Raw genomic sequence first — 20,785 nt, forward strand, 5'->3', positions numbered from 1 at the left:
CCATAGCACGGAGTAGGGACTAAGCTGCAAGGGACCCTGGGGGCTCCTGGCTGGCCTGGTTAGGGTCCTGACACCTCCATTTGGGGCCACGGACCTTCTGGGGAATCTGAGGAGAGCTCGAGAGCCCCTTCCTAGGGAAACACTCACATTTGCCAAACAAAACAGGAAGGAAGCCTGTGAACGTGAGGCCATTCCCTTAGAAGTGGGGGTAAGGACTCAAAGCACTAATGACACATCATGGACAAGCAGTGGTGGGGGCAGACGGTCAAGGTCATCATCCACAGGGTCAGGTGATCTCTCCCTGGGACAGGTGCCGGGTTCCTCTGAGGAGGCCCCTGCAGATGGCTCCCATGGGCTATTTCCTGTCAGCTTCTTGATCTTGTTCTGGAAGCTGGGATATCGTCGGGGTGCAGCGGTGGGGTACCGAGCGGCATCTTCTCCATGACCGGGGGAAATCACACTTGAAACAAACGTCCTGGGACGCGGTCGGGCCTCTTGTCTGGGTGTCGAGCTGGGGGCTCCGAGTTCGGCTAGATGGGGCCTCCAACCTTCTCCGGGTTTCCCAGTTTCTCCAGGCTGGTGACACTTCCCAGGTCAGGAGGGCCAAGCCCCTTCCTTAGTTTCGAAGCCAGCAGACAGCCGCCTGGCGGAGATGCCAGGAAAACGCAGAGCATCGGGATGCCCCTACTACAACACTTCCAATTCTGTAAGCATCACCTGGAAGGCTCACCTTCCAGAAACTAAGAACACCAGAGGCACAGATGGAGATGGACTCTGGGATGGAGGTGGGGGGGGGGGGTGTCCCCAGATGGCCAAGGGAAGAGCTGACCCATAGCTTGAGTCCTTTCTGGGGAGCCCAGAGAATAGGACTCTGTGTTTATTTGAGGCAAGAGTGCCACACATACAAGGGCTCCTCATTGCCATGCTGTGCGACCCATCCTATCTCATGAGCTGCTGGATGCAACCCAGAAGGACTGGCCATGGTTTCTTTTGACTGTGGGGTCAGTGGGGCCCATGGTCTCCTCCTGCCCATCGGTTCTCAGTGTTCCTCTCTTCTGGGCTTTGGGACAAGTCCCCATTCTCCATAAAGTTCCAGCTTCTTCCCGAGAATGTTTCCTCCTGTCCAGGCTGTCTCTGTCCTGTGGGGTGCAGACTGGGGTGACTGGACTGGCCAGGGAAGTGGTCTGCACGAGAGGCGCCAGAGTCTGGGGAAGGACTGACTCGGGAGCTGGGCAGCCATCGGAGGCTCCCGAGAGCGTGTGTGGTCAGAGTTCCGATGCCAGGCTATGGAGCCTCCTCTCCTGGAAGCTGCCATGCCGCCCTCCTCCTGTGGGGCTGCAGACCCCCCCCCGCCTCACCTCCACGGAAACTCTCCCCACCATTCCTTGCAGAGCGAGGCACTCCCCACAACCAGGGCTTCCCTTCCAATCTTTCTCCTGCACAGCAGAGCACCACAGAAACCACATGGACCACTAGTGACCTGGGGACTGTGGATGCTTGAAATGGAGATGCTCTCCTACCAGACAGATATCCTTCCTGTAAGTCCTGACCCCAGATCCCTTCCCTAAACTCTGATGGCTTGTGAGCCACACAAGGCCCCGATGGGGGACTGACAAGGAAACAAGGGAAGGGACATATTGAAGAACCATCCACGCAGAGTGGACTGGGAGCTAACGTCCACAGTGCAGCTGGAGCTCTTCCAAACATGAGCCTGATGGAAAAGTCTAGAGAAACTAGGCAAAGTCAGAGAAGAGACACAAATGATCACTTAACAAATCAGAGAATTTTTAAATTTGCTAATATTTAAGACATGGAAATGAAACACTGAGTTAATGTCACATAGACTGGTCATCACGGAAATGCAAAGGAAAACAACTAAACTCCACTGCATACCTGTTAGAATGACTGAAATCTGGACCCCTGACAGCCCCGGATGCTGGTGAGGATGAGCAGCAACAGGAGCTCTCCGTCACGGCTGCTGGGAATGCGAGATGCTGCAGCCACTTTGGAAGACAGTTTTGTGATGTCCTAGAAAATAAACATACTTCTGCATATGATCCAGCAGTCGTGCTCCTTGCTAATTACCCAAGGGCTGAAAACTTAGTTCATACTAGAACCTACATGCCGATGTTTTTAGCAACTTGGACCGTAATTGCCAAAATCTGGAAACAGCTAAGATGTCCTGTACTAGATGAAGAAAGAAATCAATGGGTCCATAGATGGACTATCACTCAGCATGAAACGGAAGTGAGCTGTCAAACCAGAGAAAGAGCTGCAGGCAATGCAAATGCACATTAGCCCGTGAACGGAGCCAAGCTGAAAACTGTAGACACTGTATGATTCCAACTACATGACCGTCTCTGAAGGACAAAATGATGGAGACAGTAAAAACCTCTGTGTTTGCAAGGGGTGGGGGGGGATAGTCATGAAGAGGTGGATCATTTGATATTAGGACCAAGAACACATTCCGTATGATTCTATAATGGCAGACACATGTCTTTGTACCTTTGTCCAAACTCATAAGCTCAACAACACCAAGAGTGATCCCTGAGGTAAACTCCGGGCTCTGGGTGATGATGATGTGGAGGGAGGTGACTTCACTCTGACAAATGCCCCAGTCTGCGGGCAGATGTTCATAATGGGGAGTCTGCGCATGCGTGCCGGCACGGGGCTTGTGGGAAATCCCTTTCCCTTCTGCCTGGTGCTCCTGAGAAGCTAAAAGTGCTCTTTGAAAATAAAGTCTGCTTTGTAAAGGGAGTATCTGAGCACCGTGCAAGATGTGTATAATGTGGAAGCATACATTGTAGACAGTGAGGAAGGATCACCCTGATCGACTCCACAAAAAGCCCTGAGTCATATGTAGTTGAGTCTAGATTGTTCCTGTGCACACATCTCTCTGTCTAATATTTTTGCAAAACTGAGCTCAGGGAGTGCACAGGTCTGCAGGTTTCCTTTGATCAGTGTATGGTGCACGAGATCATCGGAGGACACATCTAGGTTTCCCTATCTGTATGAATGATGACATCTGTCCTTCTTCAACCAATGCCCCATCAGTGGTCACTTGGACTGTTTCTTACCTCAAAAACTGCTGGATGGAACTTATTTGTGTATGTATGACTATTTGCTACTTTGAGGTATCCAGAAGGATAAATTGCTGGGGCACAGGATATGTCCTTATATATTTTCACAGGTGCTGTCACATTTTCCCCAAACTGTGTGAACTGGAGCTCACCAGCAGCGTATGAGAGGGCCCATCTCCAAAACCCAGTCAACCCCCAGGATTATTAATATTAATATTTTTTAAATTAAAAAAAATCTTAGCTGTTTCCAGATTTTGGCAATTACGGTCCAAGTTGCTAAAACATCGGCATGTAGGTTCTAGTATGAACTAAGTTTTTAGCAGGAGAGCTCCTGTTGCTGCACATCCTCATCAGCATCCGGGGCTGTCAGGGGTCCAGATTTCGGTCATTCTAACAGGTATGCAGTGGAGTTTAGTTGCTTTCATTTGCATTTCCCTGATGACATGTGGTGGGGAGATCTTTCCAGATGCTTAGTTCCCATCTGTGTGTTCTGGGGAAGGTGTCTGTGAGTGCCTTTGGCCTAGTATATAATTGGGTTGTTTTCTTATTGAGTCTTCAGAGTTCTTTATATATGTTAGATAAGAGTTCTTTATCAGACTTGTCTTTTGCAGACATTTTTCCCCAGTCTGTGGTCTGTCTTTTCCTTCTTATGACATTGTCTTTTGCAGAACAGGTGTTTCATTTTACTAAGTCCAGCTCATCTCATCTTTCTTCCATGAATTGTGCCTTTGGTATTTTTTCTGAACATCATCACCAACCCAAGGAAACCTAGATTTCTCCTATGTTATCTTGTGGGAGTTGCACAATTCTCCATTTCATGTGGAGGTCATTGATCCACTCAGTTAATTTTTGTAAAAGGTGTAATATCTGTGTCTCAGTTCCTTCTCTTGTCTTTCTTTCATCCTTCCGTCCTTTCTTCCTTCCTTTCTTTCTCTTTCCTTCTTTCTCTCTCTCTTTCTTTCTTTCTTTCTTTCTTTCTTTCTTTTTCTTTCTCTTGTGGAAGTCTGGTTGTTCCAACACCATTTGTTAGAGAGATGGTCTTTCTTCCATGGTGTTGTCTTTGCTCCTTTTCAAAGGTCAGTTGACTTCTCTACGTGGCCCCGTGCCTGGGCTCCCATTCTGTTCCATTGCTCCATTTGACTCTTCTCTTGCCGATAATGTACTGTCATGATTACTGATGGTTTATAGTAGGTTTTGAAGTTCAGTGCTGTCAGTCGTCCACGTTTGTTTTTCTGCAGTGCAGTGTTGGCTACTCTGAGCCTTTTTCTCTCCATACATACGTTGGAATCTCTTCATCCACATCTACAAAGTAACGTGCAGGGATTCAGATTGCAATTGCACTGAATCTATGGATCAACTTGGGAACAACTGATATCTGGACAATATTGAGTCTTATTATCCATGAACATGGACTATCTCTCAGTGTATTTAGTTCTCTGGTTTTGTCTACCAGAGTCTTGTCATTTTCCTCATAAAGATCTTGTGCATATTTTGTTAGATTTATATTTACATAGTTCATTTTTGGAGTGTCAGTGTAAACAGTCCTGTTTTCATTTTGAAATTCCATTTCTTTGGAATATAAGTGAGGTATATAAGTGAGGTATATAAGTGAGCAGATGACTTTGGTACAGTGACCTCATGGGTCCTGCAACTGCGCAACCATCACTCATCAGATCTAAGGCTTATTCTCCTTCTCCTTGTTCTTCCTCTTCCTCCTCCTCTACCTTTTCTTCTTCTTGTTGTTCCTCTTTTTTTATTGATTCTTTTGGATTTTCTAACCATATCACCTGTGCCCAAACATAATTTTTAATTCTTCCTCCTCAGTGCATATGGTTCCTATTTATTTCCTTGTCTTACTGTATTAGCTGGGACTTCCAGTCCAACCCTGAAAGTGGTGGTAGGGGTCCTCCTGCCTCATTCCTTGCCTTAGAAGGAGTGCTTCCTATATCTCACCATTAAGTATGCTGTTAGCTGTGGTGTTTTTTGGAGATGATCATTATCAAGTTGATAAAGTTGATAAACTATTCCTAGTTTACTATGAGCTTATTATCCTGAGTGGGCCTTGGGGCTCGCCACTTTTGGAGTCTAAGAAAACAATGCAGAATATGTACTCGGTAAAGGAACACCACTTAGGCAAGTAATACACATGTGCGCAGGTGGACCCAGTGTCCCGGGCTCCCTGGGACACAGTGTAAACACCAGAATCTAGTCCACCTACGCAAATATCATGTATACCTTCCAAGCTTCCAAGAACAATTTAGAACAAACTAGTTTAAAGCAAAAGGATTCATATCTCTTTTCTACACATATGGGAGTCAGAGCAGCTCTGGGGAAGACCATCTCTCACAACCAGACAAAGGCATAGCTTCCTAAAGGATAAGCCACAAAGTTTGAGGAGGAAAAATGGCTGCTCAGCTTAAATGAATGCTTGACTTGTCCAAGAACACTGGCTAGTTGTCTGGACCCCAGGGTGAGCTACTGCTGAGCCCCAGGCACTACTATGAGGTTAAGTGGTTGTGTTCTCCTTCTTCAACAGGCCGTCACTGTTGTTAATATTGTTTATGGCTGTCACTAATTCCTGGAGATGCAGATGCTCTGGTTCCCTGTCAGCCCCACCCCCTCCCAGTAGCCCCCCGAGACGCAGTCCCCAGCAGCAGGCACATCTCCAGCCTCAGGGAAAACTTCCTTTATGAGCCCAAGTATATGTTGCCTATGCCCCCCTCTGCACCATGGCTCCCACTGTTCCCTGTTTCTGGAACACATTTCCCCTTCCCTCCATTTTGAAATTAGGGGACAGTTAGGTGACATACCTGCAGCACAGGGGGTATCATTCTTCCTAAAACACAACCTAAGAAGTTTTGTGTCTTTTTTTCATTTTCAGTGTGTTATTGTTGTAGGAAAAGAACAAGTAAAATGATGTGCAAGAGTTATCTCCTGTCCCACCCTCTCTGTTCATCCAGACCCCTCCGCAAAACAATCACGTCCAGTTCTCAACTATTGATTTTGTCATTCACCTCTGTGCTTCTAGAAAATGTTCTTTTTTAAAAATAATGTTCTTATGTTGTTCTTGGGTCAGTTTCAGGCGTCAGGTACTTTCTAGTACGAAAGATGAGGATTTTCCTCTCTTCTGTGGCTCTCCCTCGCCTCACTCCTTCCAACTAACATATATGACATGTTTTTGGTTAAACCAATTGTATTTATGATCTATATTTCTGTAAATAGCTCAACTATTTTGCATGAGCTAGTCACCTTTCTTATATGTGAACATATAACTATTAATTAATCCAATAGATACTATAGTTATAATATAGTATAGTTTAGTTAGAGTATATTATAGTATTGGATTTATAGACGGTGACAACAAAGTGCCTCTTGCTAGGGCTTGTGAGATCGTGAAGCCAGTAAAGGGCAGAGCTGGGATCCGAGGCCAGACAACAGGTCTGCTTCTGGAATCCAAGCTTTAACCGCTGGGCAATCCCACCTCCATAGCGTGTTCATGGAGTGCTTACTATTGTGCTCAGTGCTGGGGCACGCAAGTGCACAAAATTAATCCCCGGCCTTCGAGAACTTGTATGTTGGGGGACACTGGAAATAAACAAGTGGCCGAGTAGACATGAGGTCAGGGGTGCCCAGTGGAAGGAACACAAGGAGAGTCAGGCCGGGGAGCTGCTGTTCAAATGAGTCTCCTTGGGGAGGTGGCAGAGGCTGCGCAGGGGTGAGTGGGAACCACGGAGGTGGGTGGAAAGACGTTGCAGGCAGAGGTGAGGTGAGCCAAGGCCCTGAGCCCAGAGCCTGCCCACAGTGCTGGAGGAGCAGCCAGTGTCTGGGGGCTGCAGGGGAGGAAGGAGAGCAGCAGGGAGGGGGTGTGGGAGGCAGGCTGAGCCCCTGGGAGCACTGGGATCTTTCTAGGTGGGATGGGGGCTCAGTAGAGCATGGTGAGTGGTGCAGGGGGTGGGTGTGAGGCTGGCAGAGAGGCCCCCATGACCATACATGGAGAGCACAGTACAGGGCCACGTCGTGAGGGGGGAGCCTGGGAGAGGACCCGGTGGAGGGGCTGCTGGTGGCTTAGCATCAATTCAGAAGCGGGAGATCTGGCACCAAAGCCCCAGGCTTCCAATGCGGCTCTGCCCCCTCCTGGCTTTGCGGCCCTGGACAGTTTAGCAAGAGGAGCCCCAGGTTCTTCATGGGTAGAATGGAGACAGGGTGGAGGGGGCGGGACGTGGGGGATTCATGAAATACTTTAGAGGCAACAGGCCTTCCTGATGGGTTGGATGTGGGGATGCGAGGAGGGGAGGTCTGAGGTGGCCCCAGGACCTGGGCTTGGGCACTGTGGCTTGTGGTGGTGCCTCCAAGGGCATTCCGGAGCACAACCAGAGTCTCCTGGAGCATGGGTGAGCTCACCGGTCCCCCACAGGCCCAAAGACTTGCCCAGTGACTCCTGCAGCATCTCCCTGTCCCCACTGTGCTGAGAGCTCCGGGCTCAGGGCCATCCAGTCCTGTGTCCAGGGAAGAGAGACTCAGCCTCACTGTGACTGGTCCAAGAGACCCCGCCTCCCCCGGCTGCAGACGGAGTCCCTGCATCTCCAGGAGGGTGTCCAGCCTGAAGCCCAAGGTCAGCACAGAAGCCACGCTGCCCAGCACGTATCCTCGGGCTCAAGGTCATGAGCTCTCTGCCCAGCAGGGAGCTGCGTTCAGGCAGGATGGAAGTTTCCGAAAGAGCCTGAATGTGGGAGAAGCCACTCCCATCCTAAGCTGGGCTGGAGGTGCTGACCTGGGAGTGACGCAGCCAGTGCAGGGGAGCGGATGTGGCCAGCAAAGGTCTGCTGTGGACCTCAGAGGCTGCAGAGACACAACCACAGACTTATGTCCTCTGCCTGTGGTGGGTGTGAGAGAGAAGAGAGCCTCGCCTCCCTCCCCCTCAGTGTGGCTTCTCAAGGTCCGGGAGGGACTCGAATCTAGAAAGACCAGTGGCCTAGGAGGCCTGAGACCTGGGCCTGGCTCTGCCCCATCCTGGCGTCCAGACCAGGAGCTCATCAAATCACCTACAGGTCCTCACTTTGCCCATCTGTGACATGGAGGGTAACCCTGAGCCCCGTTGCCCTCACAGGGAACGAGCTTGGGAACCACAGAGGCCTGGACACATGGAAGCCTGGTGACCTGAGCTGTTTTGCTGCACAGGATGGCGGGAGGGGACAGAGATCGGTATCTGCAGGTGTCAAAAGTCCCTGGGCTGCCCCAGCATGGAGTGTGTGCAGGCCAGCCCTCCAGGGTCCTAGCCTGCAGCTACTGGGGGCTCCCTCCTAGGCCCTACACCCAACCCCAAGCTGGGGTTTGCACAAGCAAACAGTTCTCACCCTGAAAGGGCTCACTCAGGGCTGTAACGACAAGGACAGGGGCACAGTCAATTTGGTCCCCGTCACCCTGTGATGGGACGAGCTGCCCAGATCTGGACTCCTTCCAAGGACTTTCTGCCCACAAGGCTCAGGGACGGCCCGTGGAAGGGATCTCCCATCACAGGGTGGGAGCAGGGAAACCAGGCAGTGCCGAGGGCTCTCTGGTCTGAGGGGCGCAGAGCAGTTCCAGGGGAGCCCAGACTGGATGCGGTGATCGCTGGAGGCCACACACTGGGATGGGACAGCGGCGGTGACACGGGATTTCTCAGAGTTCCTTGTTGGGAGTCAAGACCCTGACTCTTGCTCTGCTGGGTAAACCTCTGGAGGGAGGACCACACCCTTAGGACTCGGGTCTCACATCTATAAAATGGGTTTAAGAGGCTGACGACCTTGAGTATGGGGCCCCAGGCCAGTCCTGGGGATCCAGTCTGAGGATCTGAGGGTCTGAGAAGATGAGGGGGAGTCAGAGAATGGAGAGAGGGACACCTGCCAGGGGTTAGTGATGGAGCTGCTCCCCTAGGGTCCATGGGAGGCCAGGGTTCTCAGAGAATATAGGAACCCCTCTGGGAAGAGGAGGCCGGGCCTGAGTTGAGGCCACTGAGCCTGTAGCCAGAGGCAGGTGTCCCTCTCCAGCCCTGCCTGTGCGTGAGCGGGCACCCGGGGCTGGCAGAGCCTCACAGGGAAGGGGGGCTGTGGGGCTGCTCCTGTGGGGGGGGCTTGGTCCTGTGGTGGGGGGCAGGGCTGGTCCTAAGCTGCAGGAAGAGCCCTGGGGACAAGCAGTGGGGACATGCCCGTGTGTGCCCTGGGGTGTGGGGGTGACACTTCCCAGGAGTGCTTTGTTCTCGGGCTCCTAGCTTTTCACCGTGACAGCTGACCGTGAGGTTCCTAGAAAATCAGAAAGGAAATGTGACTTGTGAGATGGTGTAAAGACAGAGGACAGGCCCAAAGCAAGAGAGGCCCCGCATTCTTGGCTCTAGAAGGTTACTCTGTACCTGGCCATCGGCTAGTGCTGGCGAGCAGGGTGGCCCGGGCTGAGTGAGAGCCCAGGGACATAGATCAGGGGTCCTGGGGGTGCAGGTTGGGGAGGGGCAACCACCTGGCTGGTTGTGAGCACAAGGATGGGGCCTCTTCAGCACCGGGCCTCCTAGAGGAGGCTGTCTCTACATTTATTCTGCAATTGCCCCCTTTTTTTTAACATATATGTAATGTTTCAGGGGTACAGGTCTGTGAATCCTCAGTCTTACACGATTCACAGCACCCTCCATAGCCCATACCCTCCCCAGTGCCCATCACCAGCCACCCCATGCCTCCCACCTCCCTCGTCTCCAGCAACCCTCAGTTTGTTTCCTGAGATTAAAAGAGTCTCATGGTTTGTCTCCCTCCCTGGTCCCATCTTATTTCATTTTTTTCCCTCCCTTTCCCCTACAGCTCCCTGCCCTTCCTCTCAAATTCCTCATATCACAGAGATCGTATGATAATTGTCTTTCTCTGTGCAGTTATCTCCTGAGGCCCCCCTGCAGGTGCTGAGCTAACCTGAGAGATGGGAGTGGGTTGCTCTAGGCTGGACCGTGAGGTCCCAGAATGAGCAGTCGGCCCCGCCCTTGGGGTGTGGAAGACCCTAAGGGCTCTTCTCTGTGATGCTTTTCCTCTTTTCTAGACTCTGCGCTCTGGTATTTCCTCTGCAACCTCACAGGCCCACGCTGAGCCAGCAGGGAGGCGGCCGGCCATGGGCCCCTGCTCAGAAGACCCCCACCTGTGCGGGGCCTCCTGGCTCCTGCGATTCACCGGCCTCCTCCTCAGTGAGTGGCCCGGGCCCCCTGGGAGGGAGGCCGCCGGGTGGGCAGGGAGGCAGGAGCTCCCGGGCTGGCTGAGGTCTGTGCTGAAGAGCCAGACGGAGCAGCCCCGTGGTGACGGAGCACACGCGGTGCGCTGGGTTAGAGCCCCGGGGTGGACAGAGGGAACAAAGGGAGCTTTGGGCTGAGGCCAGGCTGGGAACCCCGACCCGGCTGCCTGGAAGCATGAAGGGAAACCCCCCCAGGGTAGTGAGGCTGGGAGAGCCTGGAGCCTCCGGGGGAGAGGATGGAGGAGACAGAGGAGAGGCTGCGGGGGACCCGGGGTGGGGACGGACATCCCCCCTGCCGTGCACAGGGGACCGGCAGCCTCTGCAGCCACCGTGTGCAGGAGGGGCCGACCCAGAGCCCCCGTCTGAGCTGGAGGGGCCGCGCTAGTCTGGCTCCTTGGGCAAGATGAGGCCCCGAATCCAGTGACATTCTGTTTGCAAAGGACGGAAAGGAGCCCCCAGAATTCAAGGGTCTGTGCCCACCTGCTGTGTGTAAGGCTGAGCTGGGAACGGGAGACTGCTGACCTGGGCCCTGGGTGGGGGTGACCTGGGGGTAAGGGAGGGAAGCAGAGATGGCTCCAAAAAGGGAACTGAAAGACTGTTTTAAGGAGAGCCCGGTTTTCTGGTTCTTACCTCATCTGAGACCATCTGCTTCTGTGTAACATTTTAAATAAGAACAAAGGAGAAAATACTGTGCTCTTGGGATTTTTGAATTCTGCAGACCCCATGGAAAGCTTTTATTGTCTGTAATGTTTGCTGTGAACACACCAGCCCCTCCCTGCCCATAGGATTATAGGAAATTTTTGGATATCAGGGCATTTGTAAATAGAGAGATAAATCATTAGAAAAAGAGCTTTGCAAGACCCTTTTAATAGGGAAACTTCCCGTCAGCAACAGGTGGGCTTTCTCTTTTCACTTTCATTGAACTGGAGAAATATGAAATATTATCTTGAATGTCTGGAATATCTGGATTGTAAAACTAAAAATGATAGGAAAAAGGAGGAAGGAAGGAAGAAGGGGAAAAGGAGGGAAGGAAAAAAGGAAAAGAGACAGAAATGGACAAAATTTTACATTGATGGTTAAAAGTTAAGTTTCATCTTATTTAAATAAACTCAGACTCTCTTGCTCACAGCCACCCCGTCCCTGACCTTCTGTCCCTCTTTGGGGTCAGCACCTTCTGCAGATCTGAGCACTGTTGTGTCTTCCTCATGTCCTGCGTCGTGCGTGGGCTTCCAGCTTCCTCAAGCTGATGTTCAACCGTCCAGCTTCTGGGCCGCTCCTCCCCCACAGCCTGAGAGCTGAGCCTCCTCTCTCCCGGGTTCCCCCGATTCCAGCAGGTGCTGGTTAACCCTCAGGTAGCCCCACGTCCCTGCCCTGCCAAAGCCCGCCGAGTACTTGAGTCCCCTCTCCCGGGGCAATATTTGGGGGATGAGACTTCAGATCTGCTCAGACCCCACTGACCAGAGAGCAGTACTGGGAGGGAAGAACCCTGGGCAGGGCAGGGGAAGCTGGGGGAGGGCAGGAAGAGGGCAGGGGGAGGGCTGTAGGGCAGTTTCCGACAGGGGAGGCACTGGGCTGACAAAGTGGGAAGCTGGCTCCAGGACTGATTCTGGGGTGGGTGAATCCAGAAAGTTTTCTCCCAAGGGAACCCCTCCTCTCTGAAAGGTTCCCTCAAATTCCCTCCAGCTGTGACATCCTGGGATTGTGGGTCTCCCCCTGGACAGGACTGTCCTGTGGCTTCTCCAAGGCCTCTCCTCCATGTCTCCCTCCTGTCTGTCCTCATCCTGTGTCCTGACGGGGACGGACAGCCAAGGAGTCTGCTTGGGCCCCATCAGAACCCAGAGCCCAGGACTACCCGTGGTCACCTCCTCCGCCCTCCAAGGGGGGAGGGATGCATCTTCAAGGCTCCCTGCAGTCCTCAGGCCTCTGCTGTCTCTGTCTCTGCTCCTTAGCAGGTGTGCACCCCGGTGTGCATGGCCCACTGGGGATGGGGGGATGGAGCAGCCGCTCAGAAACAGCCTGACCGGAGCCATGCGGCAGCTGCCCATGGTCCGCAGAAACGCTGACCTCCGTGTCCCTGTCCCCTGGAGTGGACCCCTCTGACACACACAGGGGCACTGAGAGCAACAATGTGGGCTCAGAATTCCCAGGGAACAGCAAACAGGCAGGTGCCGCCCTGGGACAGATCTGTTGTCCCTCGGGAGCCCCAGGCACCATCCCCCTGTTGGAACAAAGGCAGCTTCTCTGACTCGGGGTTGCCATCCTGTGTGCACCACACTCTGCGTATTTGCGCACGAGATGGGCCCTGGCCCTGGACTGGGTGGGGACGCGGGTGTGACGGGACACGGTTGTTCTGTGCATTAATTCATGAGGAGCCGCCAGGCTCCTTCACAGGAGAAATGTTCCTTAAATATAATGTGACATAATTTTCTCTTATCAGTTTGGCAAAGGGCGGAAAGCTTGATTACTGTGTGCCGGTGGGAACCTCAGCATTATTGGGGGGAGAGCTGCTGGGGTCACTCTCAGGAGGGCGAGGAGCAGGGTCTGTCAGAGGCTGACATGGAGCTGCCTTTGGTCTTAGAACCACTAGTGAGTTATCCCAGTGTCTGCACACCCACAGGTAATGTCCACACCACCAAGTGTGATGTACGCACACCCACGTGTGGTGTATATGCAGCTGCCTGTGGTGTGTACACTCATGTGTGGTGGATACGCAGTCACGTGTGACCTATATACACACAAGTGTGGCATGTATAGCCCAGCGTGTGCTGTAGACACACCTGTGTGTGACGCATGCGCACCTGAGAGTGATGTGTGTGCCCCCGCGTGTGAGGTGCCTGCACCCACATGTTGTGTGCTCCATGCGTGTTGTACATACACCAGTGCGTGACACGTATGCCCCGTGTATAGCATGTGTGCTCCCATGTGTGGCTCATATGTCCCCGTGTATAACACGTATGCCCCGTATATGATGCACATGTACCTGTGTGACTTCTGTGCATGGAACAGGACAGATATGCCCCTGCGTGTGACTCCGTACCTCCCTGTGTGCAGAGCCTCCAATCCCAGGCTGCTCATGGGACCTTTTGGCAGGAACTAGAGCCACCTGACTGCCCGTCACACGTGGAGGGAACTAGAGCCCCACGTGCGGCCGAACAGCTGTTCATGAGACTTCCCCGTGTGCAGACGCAGGCTAGAGGCTAGGCTAGAATCCCTTCTGGTCCCGAGCCGTGCAGAGAAGTGGGGGGAGCAGAGCATGGCAGGTGGTGTGGGGTCTGGCAGGTGGAGACACACGTAGGCACCTGTCAGTGCAGAGACCCCCGAAGGAAGGACACACAGGAACCTGGAACAGCAGCAGCCTGTGGGAAGGGCAATGCGGCAGTGGGGTTCAGAGGTCGGGGAGAAGCTGCATTTCCATGTCTAGTGCCCTCCTTTACTGCAATGTGGAATCTACTTAAAATCTAAGACAATTTAAAAGCTGCTGAGTGCAGCTGAAATGCAACCTTCTCACCTTGGAAAGGGGACGACACTCCGCACCCGCCTGCATCAGGGGGTGTCCTGGGATCCCGAGATGCTCGGAATCTGACGAAGCAGTAAACGTAGGGAAAGGGCCTCACGTTCATGGGGAGCCTGTGGTCTCAGGTGAGCGAGCGACAGGTGGGCCAGGTATCTGTAAACTCCCCACACCCTAACACAGTGATGAGACGACAAGGAAGCAGTCACTGTGGGGACTTTCTCATGTGTCGTCACATTTAATCCTTGCAGGAGCCCCGTGGACACGCTCACATCTCGTCCTGGTGGTTCCCATGTGGGAGCTCCAGGCTTAGACACTTTAGAAAGTCGCTTGGGGCCGCTCAGCCAGTAAAGGGCGGATCTGGAATGTGACCCCAGGTGTGTCTCACCCCAGAGCTCATGATCTGCGACCTGCTGGCCAAGATCCCAGGCCAAGACCCCAGGAGCCCTCACCGGGTCCACGTGGGGTGGGGGCGGCAATTCCTGGGCTCCCGCCTCAGTTTCCTGGGCTGCCGAAAAAGACAACGTAAACCCTTAAACAACACAATCTTTTTGTCTCCTGGTTCTGGAAGCTGAGAGCCCAAAATCAAGGTTTTGGCCAATTCGCTTTGTGAAGAGAGGGAGGGAGCACTGTGCTGTGGGGACATGGCACTTGTGTCCCGACGTGCTAGAGGGACTGGAGGGGTGCAGTGTGGCTGTGCCCGACTCTGTGGAGCCTGTGGGAGCCATGCCAGGACCTCACCCCTCCCTGGCTGTTGGCCAGAGGCTGCCCTCCGTCCCTCCCCATGGGGGTCTCTCCACGGGGCTGTCCACAACACAGCAGCGGACTTTGTCAGAGTGAGCAGGACACAGGGTGAAAACAAGATAAAGTCACACTCCTGTCAGACCTGCTGTCCCTGAGGGCCGCTCATCACATTAGCAGCACTCTGCTCCTTAGAGGTGAGTCCTGGGGGCGGACCCCCTCCAAGGGCAGAGGTCGCATGGCCTGTGGGCATGAGGGGTCTCTGCAGCCCCGTGAGAACCTGCATCCTGCAGAAATGCACTCGCTGTGGCCCCAAAAGGTGCTCATGCTTCGGATCCGAGACCTCCTGACATTTGTCCTCTTGCTGTCAGGGGTCAGGACACTGCAGGTGAGCAAGTTCCCGTGACCTGTTCAAGGGGACACTCCCCTGGGACCAGGAGGGATTCCAGCCTCGCCCCAAATTCATGGCACTCTCCTGCCTTCTCAGGTCAAGGGGGCACATGGGGTGGATTTCATGAAGCAGGACTCTAGGGTTTTCTCCTTTATTCCTAATGAAAACCGCCCATGTTTTCTGTGTCCTAGGTGTCTGCAGCGCTGTGACCCAGAGTCCTGGAGCCCGTGGGTCTGCCCTGGACGATTCTGGAAACCCTCTTCCTCTGAAGGGGACTCTGGGAGCTTCTGTGTGGTTTCACATGATCAAAAATCCAGAATTACCTCCAGGAGCCAAGCTGGAGAGTATTACTTGGGGCATTATAAATCAAAAAATCTACACACCCGTACTCCAAGTTAGTCCCGGGGGAGATGTTCTACAATGGGTCAACTTCCAGGACAAGTTCCAGAAGAGGGTCCATGTGCTCAACACAACGACCCTGAGGATTGACAACCTGACCCTTGAGGACAGTGGGCTGTACCGGGCTCAAGAGTCCTATACGAGAGGAAGACAATATGACCAGGATTTCCACCTGATGGTCTACGGTACGTGGCGGCCCCTCCCCCAGTCCCACAGCTGACCCCCTTCCACTGTCCCCAGGAGTGTCCGTGCACCTCGCTTACAGGATTCCTTCCAGACCGCAGCCTTCAGACTCGATCTTCTCCCCAGATATTAGATGCTGTGAGGTCACCACAAATGCAGGCAGAGCTGAGACTCACACCAGGGATGAATCATGTCTGTGCTTCTGGAGGGAACACAGAATGGGGGGAAATGGGGATTTACTGTAACACTCATTGTCCCCATAGGACTCAGGGTTTTTAGTGGGACTCTTACTGTCTCAACCTGCTGTGACAGGTGAGGACACCTCAGTGGCTGACCACACCACCCCCTGGGGGTCCTCCTGGGCTGTAGGGCAAGAGTCAGACCCCAGAGCCTCTGCCATGAGGTCCAGGTATCAGCAGGGCTGTGCTCCTCTCTGCAGGCTCTGGGGAGAATCCATTTCTGTTCCTGTCCCCCTTCTAGTGGCTATCACATCTCCTGGACCATGGCCCATTCCCCTCCCTTCATAGGTGGCACTGGTGGGATGAGTCCCCCTGACACTGTGTCCCTCCCACCTCCTCTCCTGCCTCCTCCCATTTGTGAGGACCCTGTGATCACATGGGGCTTGTCTGGGGAATCCAGACCATTTCTAGTTTAGAATCAGCTGGTTTTCAACCTCAGTTCCCCTTTGCCCTGGAACCTAAGACAGCTGCGGGCTCTGAGGGTCAGCACGTGGCCATGGTTAGGGGACACTCATCACCTAGCAGGATCCGGAATCCCATGTGTGGTTCTCCCCACACCGTCCCCTCATCCTTCTCAGCCCAGCCCAAGTCAGCTCACTCACAGACTCCACGGTCTAGCTCTGAACCTCCACGGGTGGAGGAGAATTCGCAGGGTAACCCTTCCTCAGACCTCAGAGAGAAGCTCGCTCTCCCTGCACCCCTCCTTCCCTGCGTAGGAAGACGTCCTGCCCCAGAGAAAGAGAGGCCTTTGCAGATTCAGGTCCTGGAGATTTCCAAGTAGACTCCCAGTCTGTCCCTTGTCTTCCTGCTGGACCCCAAGTTCGGTGCATATTACAAAAATTGGGGTGGCCTTTCCTAGGAACCACCACCATGTCCTCCACTGTGGTCTTTCCTGGTTGAACCTGGGACCGATCTCTGGGCTCCCAGAGCTGGCCAGTGGCCGTCTGCACCACGGGCTCTGCGGTCCTGGGAACCATCTGAGCAGGAGTAGAGCCGGGCCCTGGACCAGGACAAATCCTTGTGTCTCACACTTAACCTTCCTGTAGGGGACACATCACTTTCTTGGAGTTAATGGTTCTCAGGCAGATGACTCCAGCGTTTAATTTCTCAAGGAGATTTGTAAGACGTGCTCAGTCTAGTGAAATCACATAGAGCTGAACTCAGTGGCTCCCTTCCTTACTGGCACCTGCTGTATATTTGGGTCAATTCTCTGTGATCTGTAAAATGCAATCGCCATCCTAGGGGGAGGAAGCCAGAGCATCAGGGAGAATCCGCAGGAGAAAGCAGGAGCTGTGATGTTCTACACTCACCTGAGACTGTCCTCTTGTCCCTCCCGCCCCAGAGCCTGTGCCCCTTCCCCAGATCCGGACCACGGATCTGTCCCTCACACCAGACTGGTGCAACCTCACCTTGGAGTGTGTCCTCACGAGAACCAGGGAGGACCTGATGGTGTCCTGGGAGAGCAAGGGTCTCCCCAGGGAGCTGGAGCAGAGACCGGCCCCAGGACCATCCCCCAACCCCTGGACACTGGCTGTGAACCTGCCCCTGAGCCGGCCGAGCCCCAGCCTCACCTGTGTGGTCAGCAACCAGGAGGACCAGAAAACTGTCACCCTGGAACTTGGGGACGTCTGTGGTCATGGTGAGTGCACCTGCTAGAGGGGAGGGACATTCTTGGGGTCAGGGAGACCTGGGTGAGGGTTCTTGGCTTCTTTCCCCCACATTTATGTCACCCCCGGCCACCTGGTCACCCCATCCAGGACTCTGGCAGGAACATCCAACCTGCCTCTGCCCTTTGATGTCCCTCCCATGCTGCTCTCCAGCCCTCACCCCTCCTGGTCCAGGCAGCACCCACCAGGTACCTCTCCCCACCCTAATCCATTACCGTGAGTGTGTCCACGGTGGCTTTCAGGAAAAGCAAGTTGGGGATATCGGTGGTCTCTGCCATCTGAGGGGTCTGGGCCAGTGATTCCTGCAGGATTCAGGGTTCAGGGCTCCTCTGCCCATTTCTGGTCTCACGGACACATGTCACCCACCTGCCTGCCTGCGTTCCCGATGTGTCCCGCTCTCCTCGGCAGCCAGCCTCCGCTCAGGCCCCTCCCTCTGCCCTCAGCCCTTCCAAGTCAGGAGTCCCCCACTCCCCACTGATTCCCATCCAGGGACCCCTCCCTGCAGCTGGCTCCGGGGGCCTGTGACCCGGGCAGTCCCACAGGGCCGCGTGCTGGGGGCAGTCCCAGCATGAAGAGACTTTGCACAGGGGCTCCTCAGCCTCGATGGCTCAGGGCCCTGCAGGAGCTACTGCTGTCCTGCCCTCACACCTCGTCTCCTCTAAGGAGCGGTCAGTGGCCCCACTCTGGGAGCTGATGTTCTGGCCCAGGATTAGTGTCCTGTGCAGCCTGAACCCCTGGTGGGCAGGGGCCATGTCTGCTGCTCCTTTGAATCTTATCCTAGGCTTAGCCTTGGGCCATTTGCTCACAGTCACCGTATCCCTGAATGAATGAATGAATGACCTGGTTCCCCGTGATTCCCCTCACCCCTTCACCCACTCCTCCACCAGCTGATGGGAGACCTGCTACCTCCATATCCGTGATCCCAGAGGAAGCTCATGGCTCAGGGACCCACTGGGCCCCCTGGAAAGAGGCTCCTGCCTCCCTCTCATCCTCCCACCCAGCTCCCCCTACCTTGTCCCTCTCTGGCCTGCCCAAGTTGGTTACAGCAGCTCCCAGGGTTGGGGAGTTGTCACAGCCATTCCTGGTCATGGCTCTCCATCCTGGGATGCCTCACCCACCCTGAATATCGGGCAATCTCCTACTCATCCCTCAAGACTAGGTTTACCCATCACCTCCTCCAGGAGGCCCTCCCTGATGACCTCGGGACAAGCTGTAGCTCTAGTGCCCTGGGATGGCTCTGGCTGGCTGCCTCTGGCATGTGTCAGCCCACTCCCTGCTGAGGGGCTCCTCAAGGGCAGGCGCCATGTCCTGCTCCTCTCAGCATCCGGCCCCAAGCAGGAGCTCCGGAACTGGCTGAGTGAGAGCCCCTGCCGTGCTGCTCCCTCTAGAGCTTCTGACCAGGTCCCTTCAGAGTTTCCATGTGCCTGGCAATGGGCGTCCTCTGTTCTCTGTCGCCTTAACCTTCTTCACTCTCTCTCTGCGATGGAAACACATCCACAAGGACAGACCAGTGCTGCCCACTTGCGAAACATCCTGGTGCCTGTTGTGGTCGTGCTGCTGATCCTCGGAGCTGGACTGTACCTTTGGAAGAAACATGGGAATAAGAAGACCATGGAGCCTGGGAGAGGCAGGTTACACTTCTCCTTCTTGTGGCCAAGTCTTCCCTCCCCTACTATACCCTGGATTCTCTTTCCTCCTGCATTTTGCTGCTCAGGGATTATCCCTGCAGGAGGCTGGCAGGTGTGGCCATGGTCATGGGGGTCATGGACGGGGAGGGGACAGGTTCCAGGCTGAGACTCAAGCTCCATCTGTGTGTGACTCAGGGACAGGATCACAGGAGGAGACCAGGGACCCAGATGATGGCATCCACTATGCAGAGCTGAGCCAGCAGGAGTCTGGAGACCACAGGGACAAGGTAAAGCTGGGAGAAGAGGCAGCCTGGGTTCTCCCAAGTCCCATTGTGCCTGCGTGTGTGCCTTTGATCCCAGTCATCTGCTGGCTTTTGTCTCCATGCCTCTGTAACCCTTTCCAGACAACACAGTATTAACTTAAGAACACTCTCCTGGGGTCCACGCAGTGCTGGGTGCTGGGCATGGGGGGTCATGTAAGTAGCACTGGATCTCCATGGGTCCCTCTGCATCCCTCAGCTGTTCCGGGAACCCTCCGTCTGCATTGCAGGGTAGGGAAGAACCACATCTAGAAGAGGAGAACTCTCTCACTACTGTCTACAGTGAGGTCCGCAGGCCAGGCCAGGACATGACCATGATTTAATGGGAAGAAGCAGGAGAATCCCGCCCTGGGGACACCTGTCTCATGAGTATGACACCCACAGCTCTGGTCCTGCCTCTTCCACCTCCGACGGCTCTGAGCAGGACTGGAAGGATCCAGCAGTACTTTCTGTGCTAAATCCTTGTGCACAAGCTCCCCGTGAGACACACACAGTGGTAGCTCAGTGGAAACTGAGTAAATAAATTGGTCCAAACCTGTTCCAGGACCACTCAGCCTCTGCTACATGCAACCCTAGTCGGCCCCCCTGTCCACCTCATCTGTACGACATCAAACTGGCTTTCAGACCCTCAGCCTCTGGGACAAATCACGGAGCATTCACAGCATCCCACCTGGACCCGTCTTGACCCCCAGCCGTCCGTCCTGCACAGGGAGGTCTTTATAGACAATGTGAATTTGTAATTGTCCGCGCTTGCTGGGGACTGGCTCTGTGACACAATGTGCTCATTTTGTTTGTGGGGAATATGGGAGAAGTTCTCTTGAGCCCTAGAAAAACACTGTAAGGTCCCCTCTTGGTAAGGGACACACTTTCTCTCCTTCCATGCTCTACCATTCCCCCAAGTGACAAAGCAGCCTGCTGTTGGCCTGAATTAGTAATTCAAGCAGTGAAAAGCGGGTCTCAAATGCCCCTTCCTCTCCATCTCACAGCTGAGCCTGGAGATCCACTGGAAGCAGGTAGATCCCCTCAGATCAGAGGAAAGTAGAGAAGCTTCTCATCCCAAAAACCTCAGTGTCTGCACAGGAGCGCTCACACACACACACACACACACACACACACCAGCCTCCAGCCGTGCAGCTGTCTGGTCAGAACTAGGGCTGTCCCACAAACATGCAGATCACAGTAGAAAGGAGGACTCGAAGTGTCAGAGAACATTGTCCCATCGGGGTAGCTGGCAGAGCAGGACTGTGTCCCTGAATCATGTGTTCGTTTCTGAGCTCAGCGCTGTTCCCTTCGGGGTCCCTACAGCTCACTTGCTGGTGGGCAGGGAGCAGGGAGAAACCACGTCCCAGGCACTGGGAAGCAGGAACTCCAGCAGGTGGTGAGGTTGTCA

The 20,785-nt window shown here is 54.1% G+C and overlaps 2 protein-coding genes across 2 annotated transcripts in view; both read left to right on the forward strand.

The window, feature by feature from the left end:
• Positions 1–7,610: 7,610 nt before the first annotated feature.
• LOC125085883 (SLAM family member 9-like) lies at positions 7,611–19,941 on the forward strand. Its single transcript, XM_047704758.1, has 7 exons — positions 7,611–7,692; positions 10,167–10,272; positions 15,151–15,543; positions 17,123–17,419; positions 18,949–19,074; positions 19,271–19,362; positions 19,626–19,941. Exons 2-7 carry the CDS (start codon positions 10,200–10,202, stop codon positions 19,716–19,718), a joined length of 1,074 nt encoding a protein of 357 aa, XP_047560714.1. The 5' UTR covers positions 7,611–7,692; positions 10,167–10,199; the 3' UTR covers positions 19,719–19,941.
• The window catches only part of LOC125085884 (SLAM family member 9-like), a 36,532-nt gene continuing 25,876 nt past the window's right edge, over positions 10,130–20,785 (forward strand). The window contains exon 1 of the mRNA XM_047704759.1: positions 10,130–10,189. The gene's annotated coding sequence lies outside the window, so the exon portion shown is untranslated. The remainder of the gene's footprint in view (positions 10,190–20,785) is intronic.

Source organism: Lutra lutra, chromosome 15 (assembly GCF_902655055.1).
Source record: "Lutra lutra chromosome 15, mLutLut1.2, whole genome shotgun sequence".
Taxonomy (NCBI): domain Eukaryota; kingdom Metazoa; phylum Chordata; class Mammalia; order Carnivora; family Mustelidae; genus Lutra; species Lutra lutra.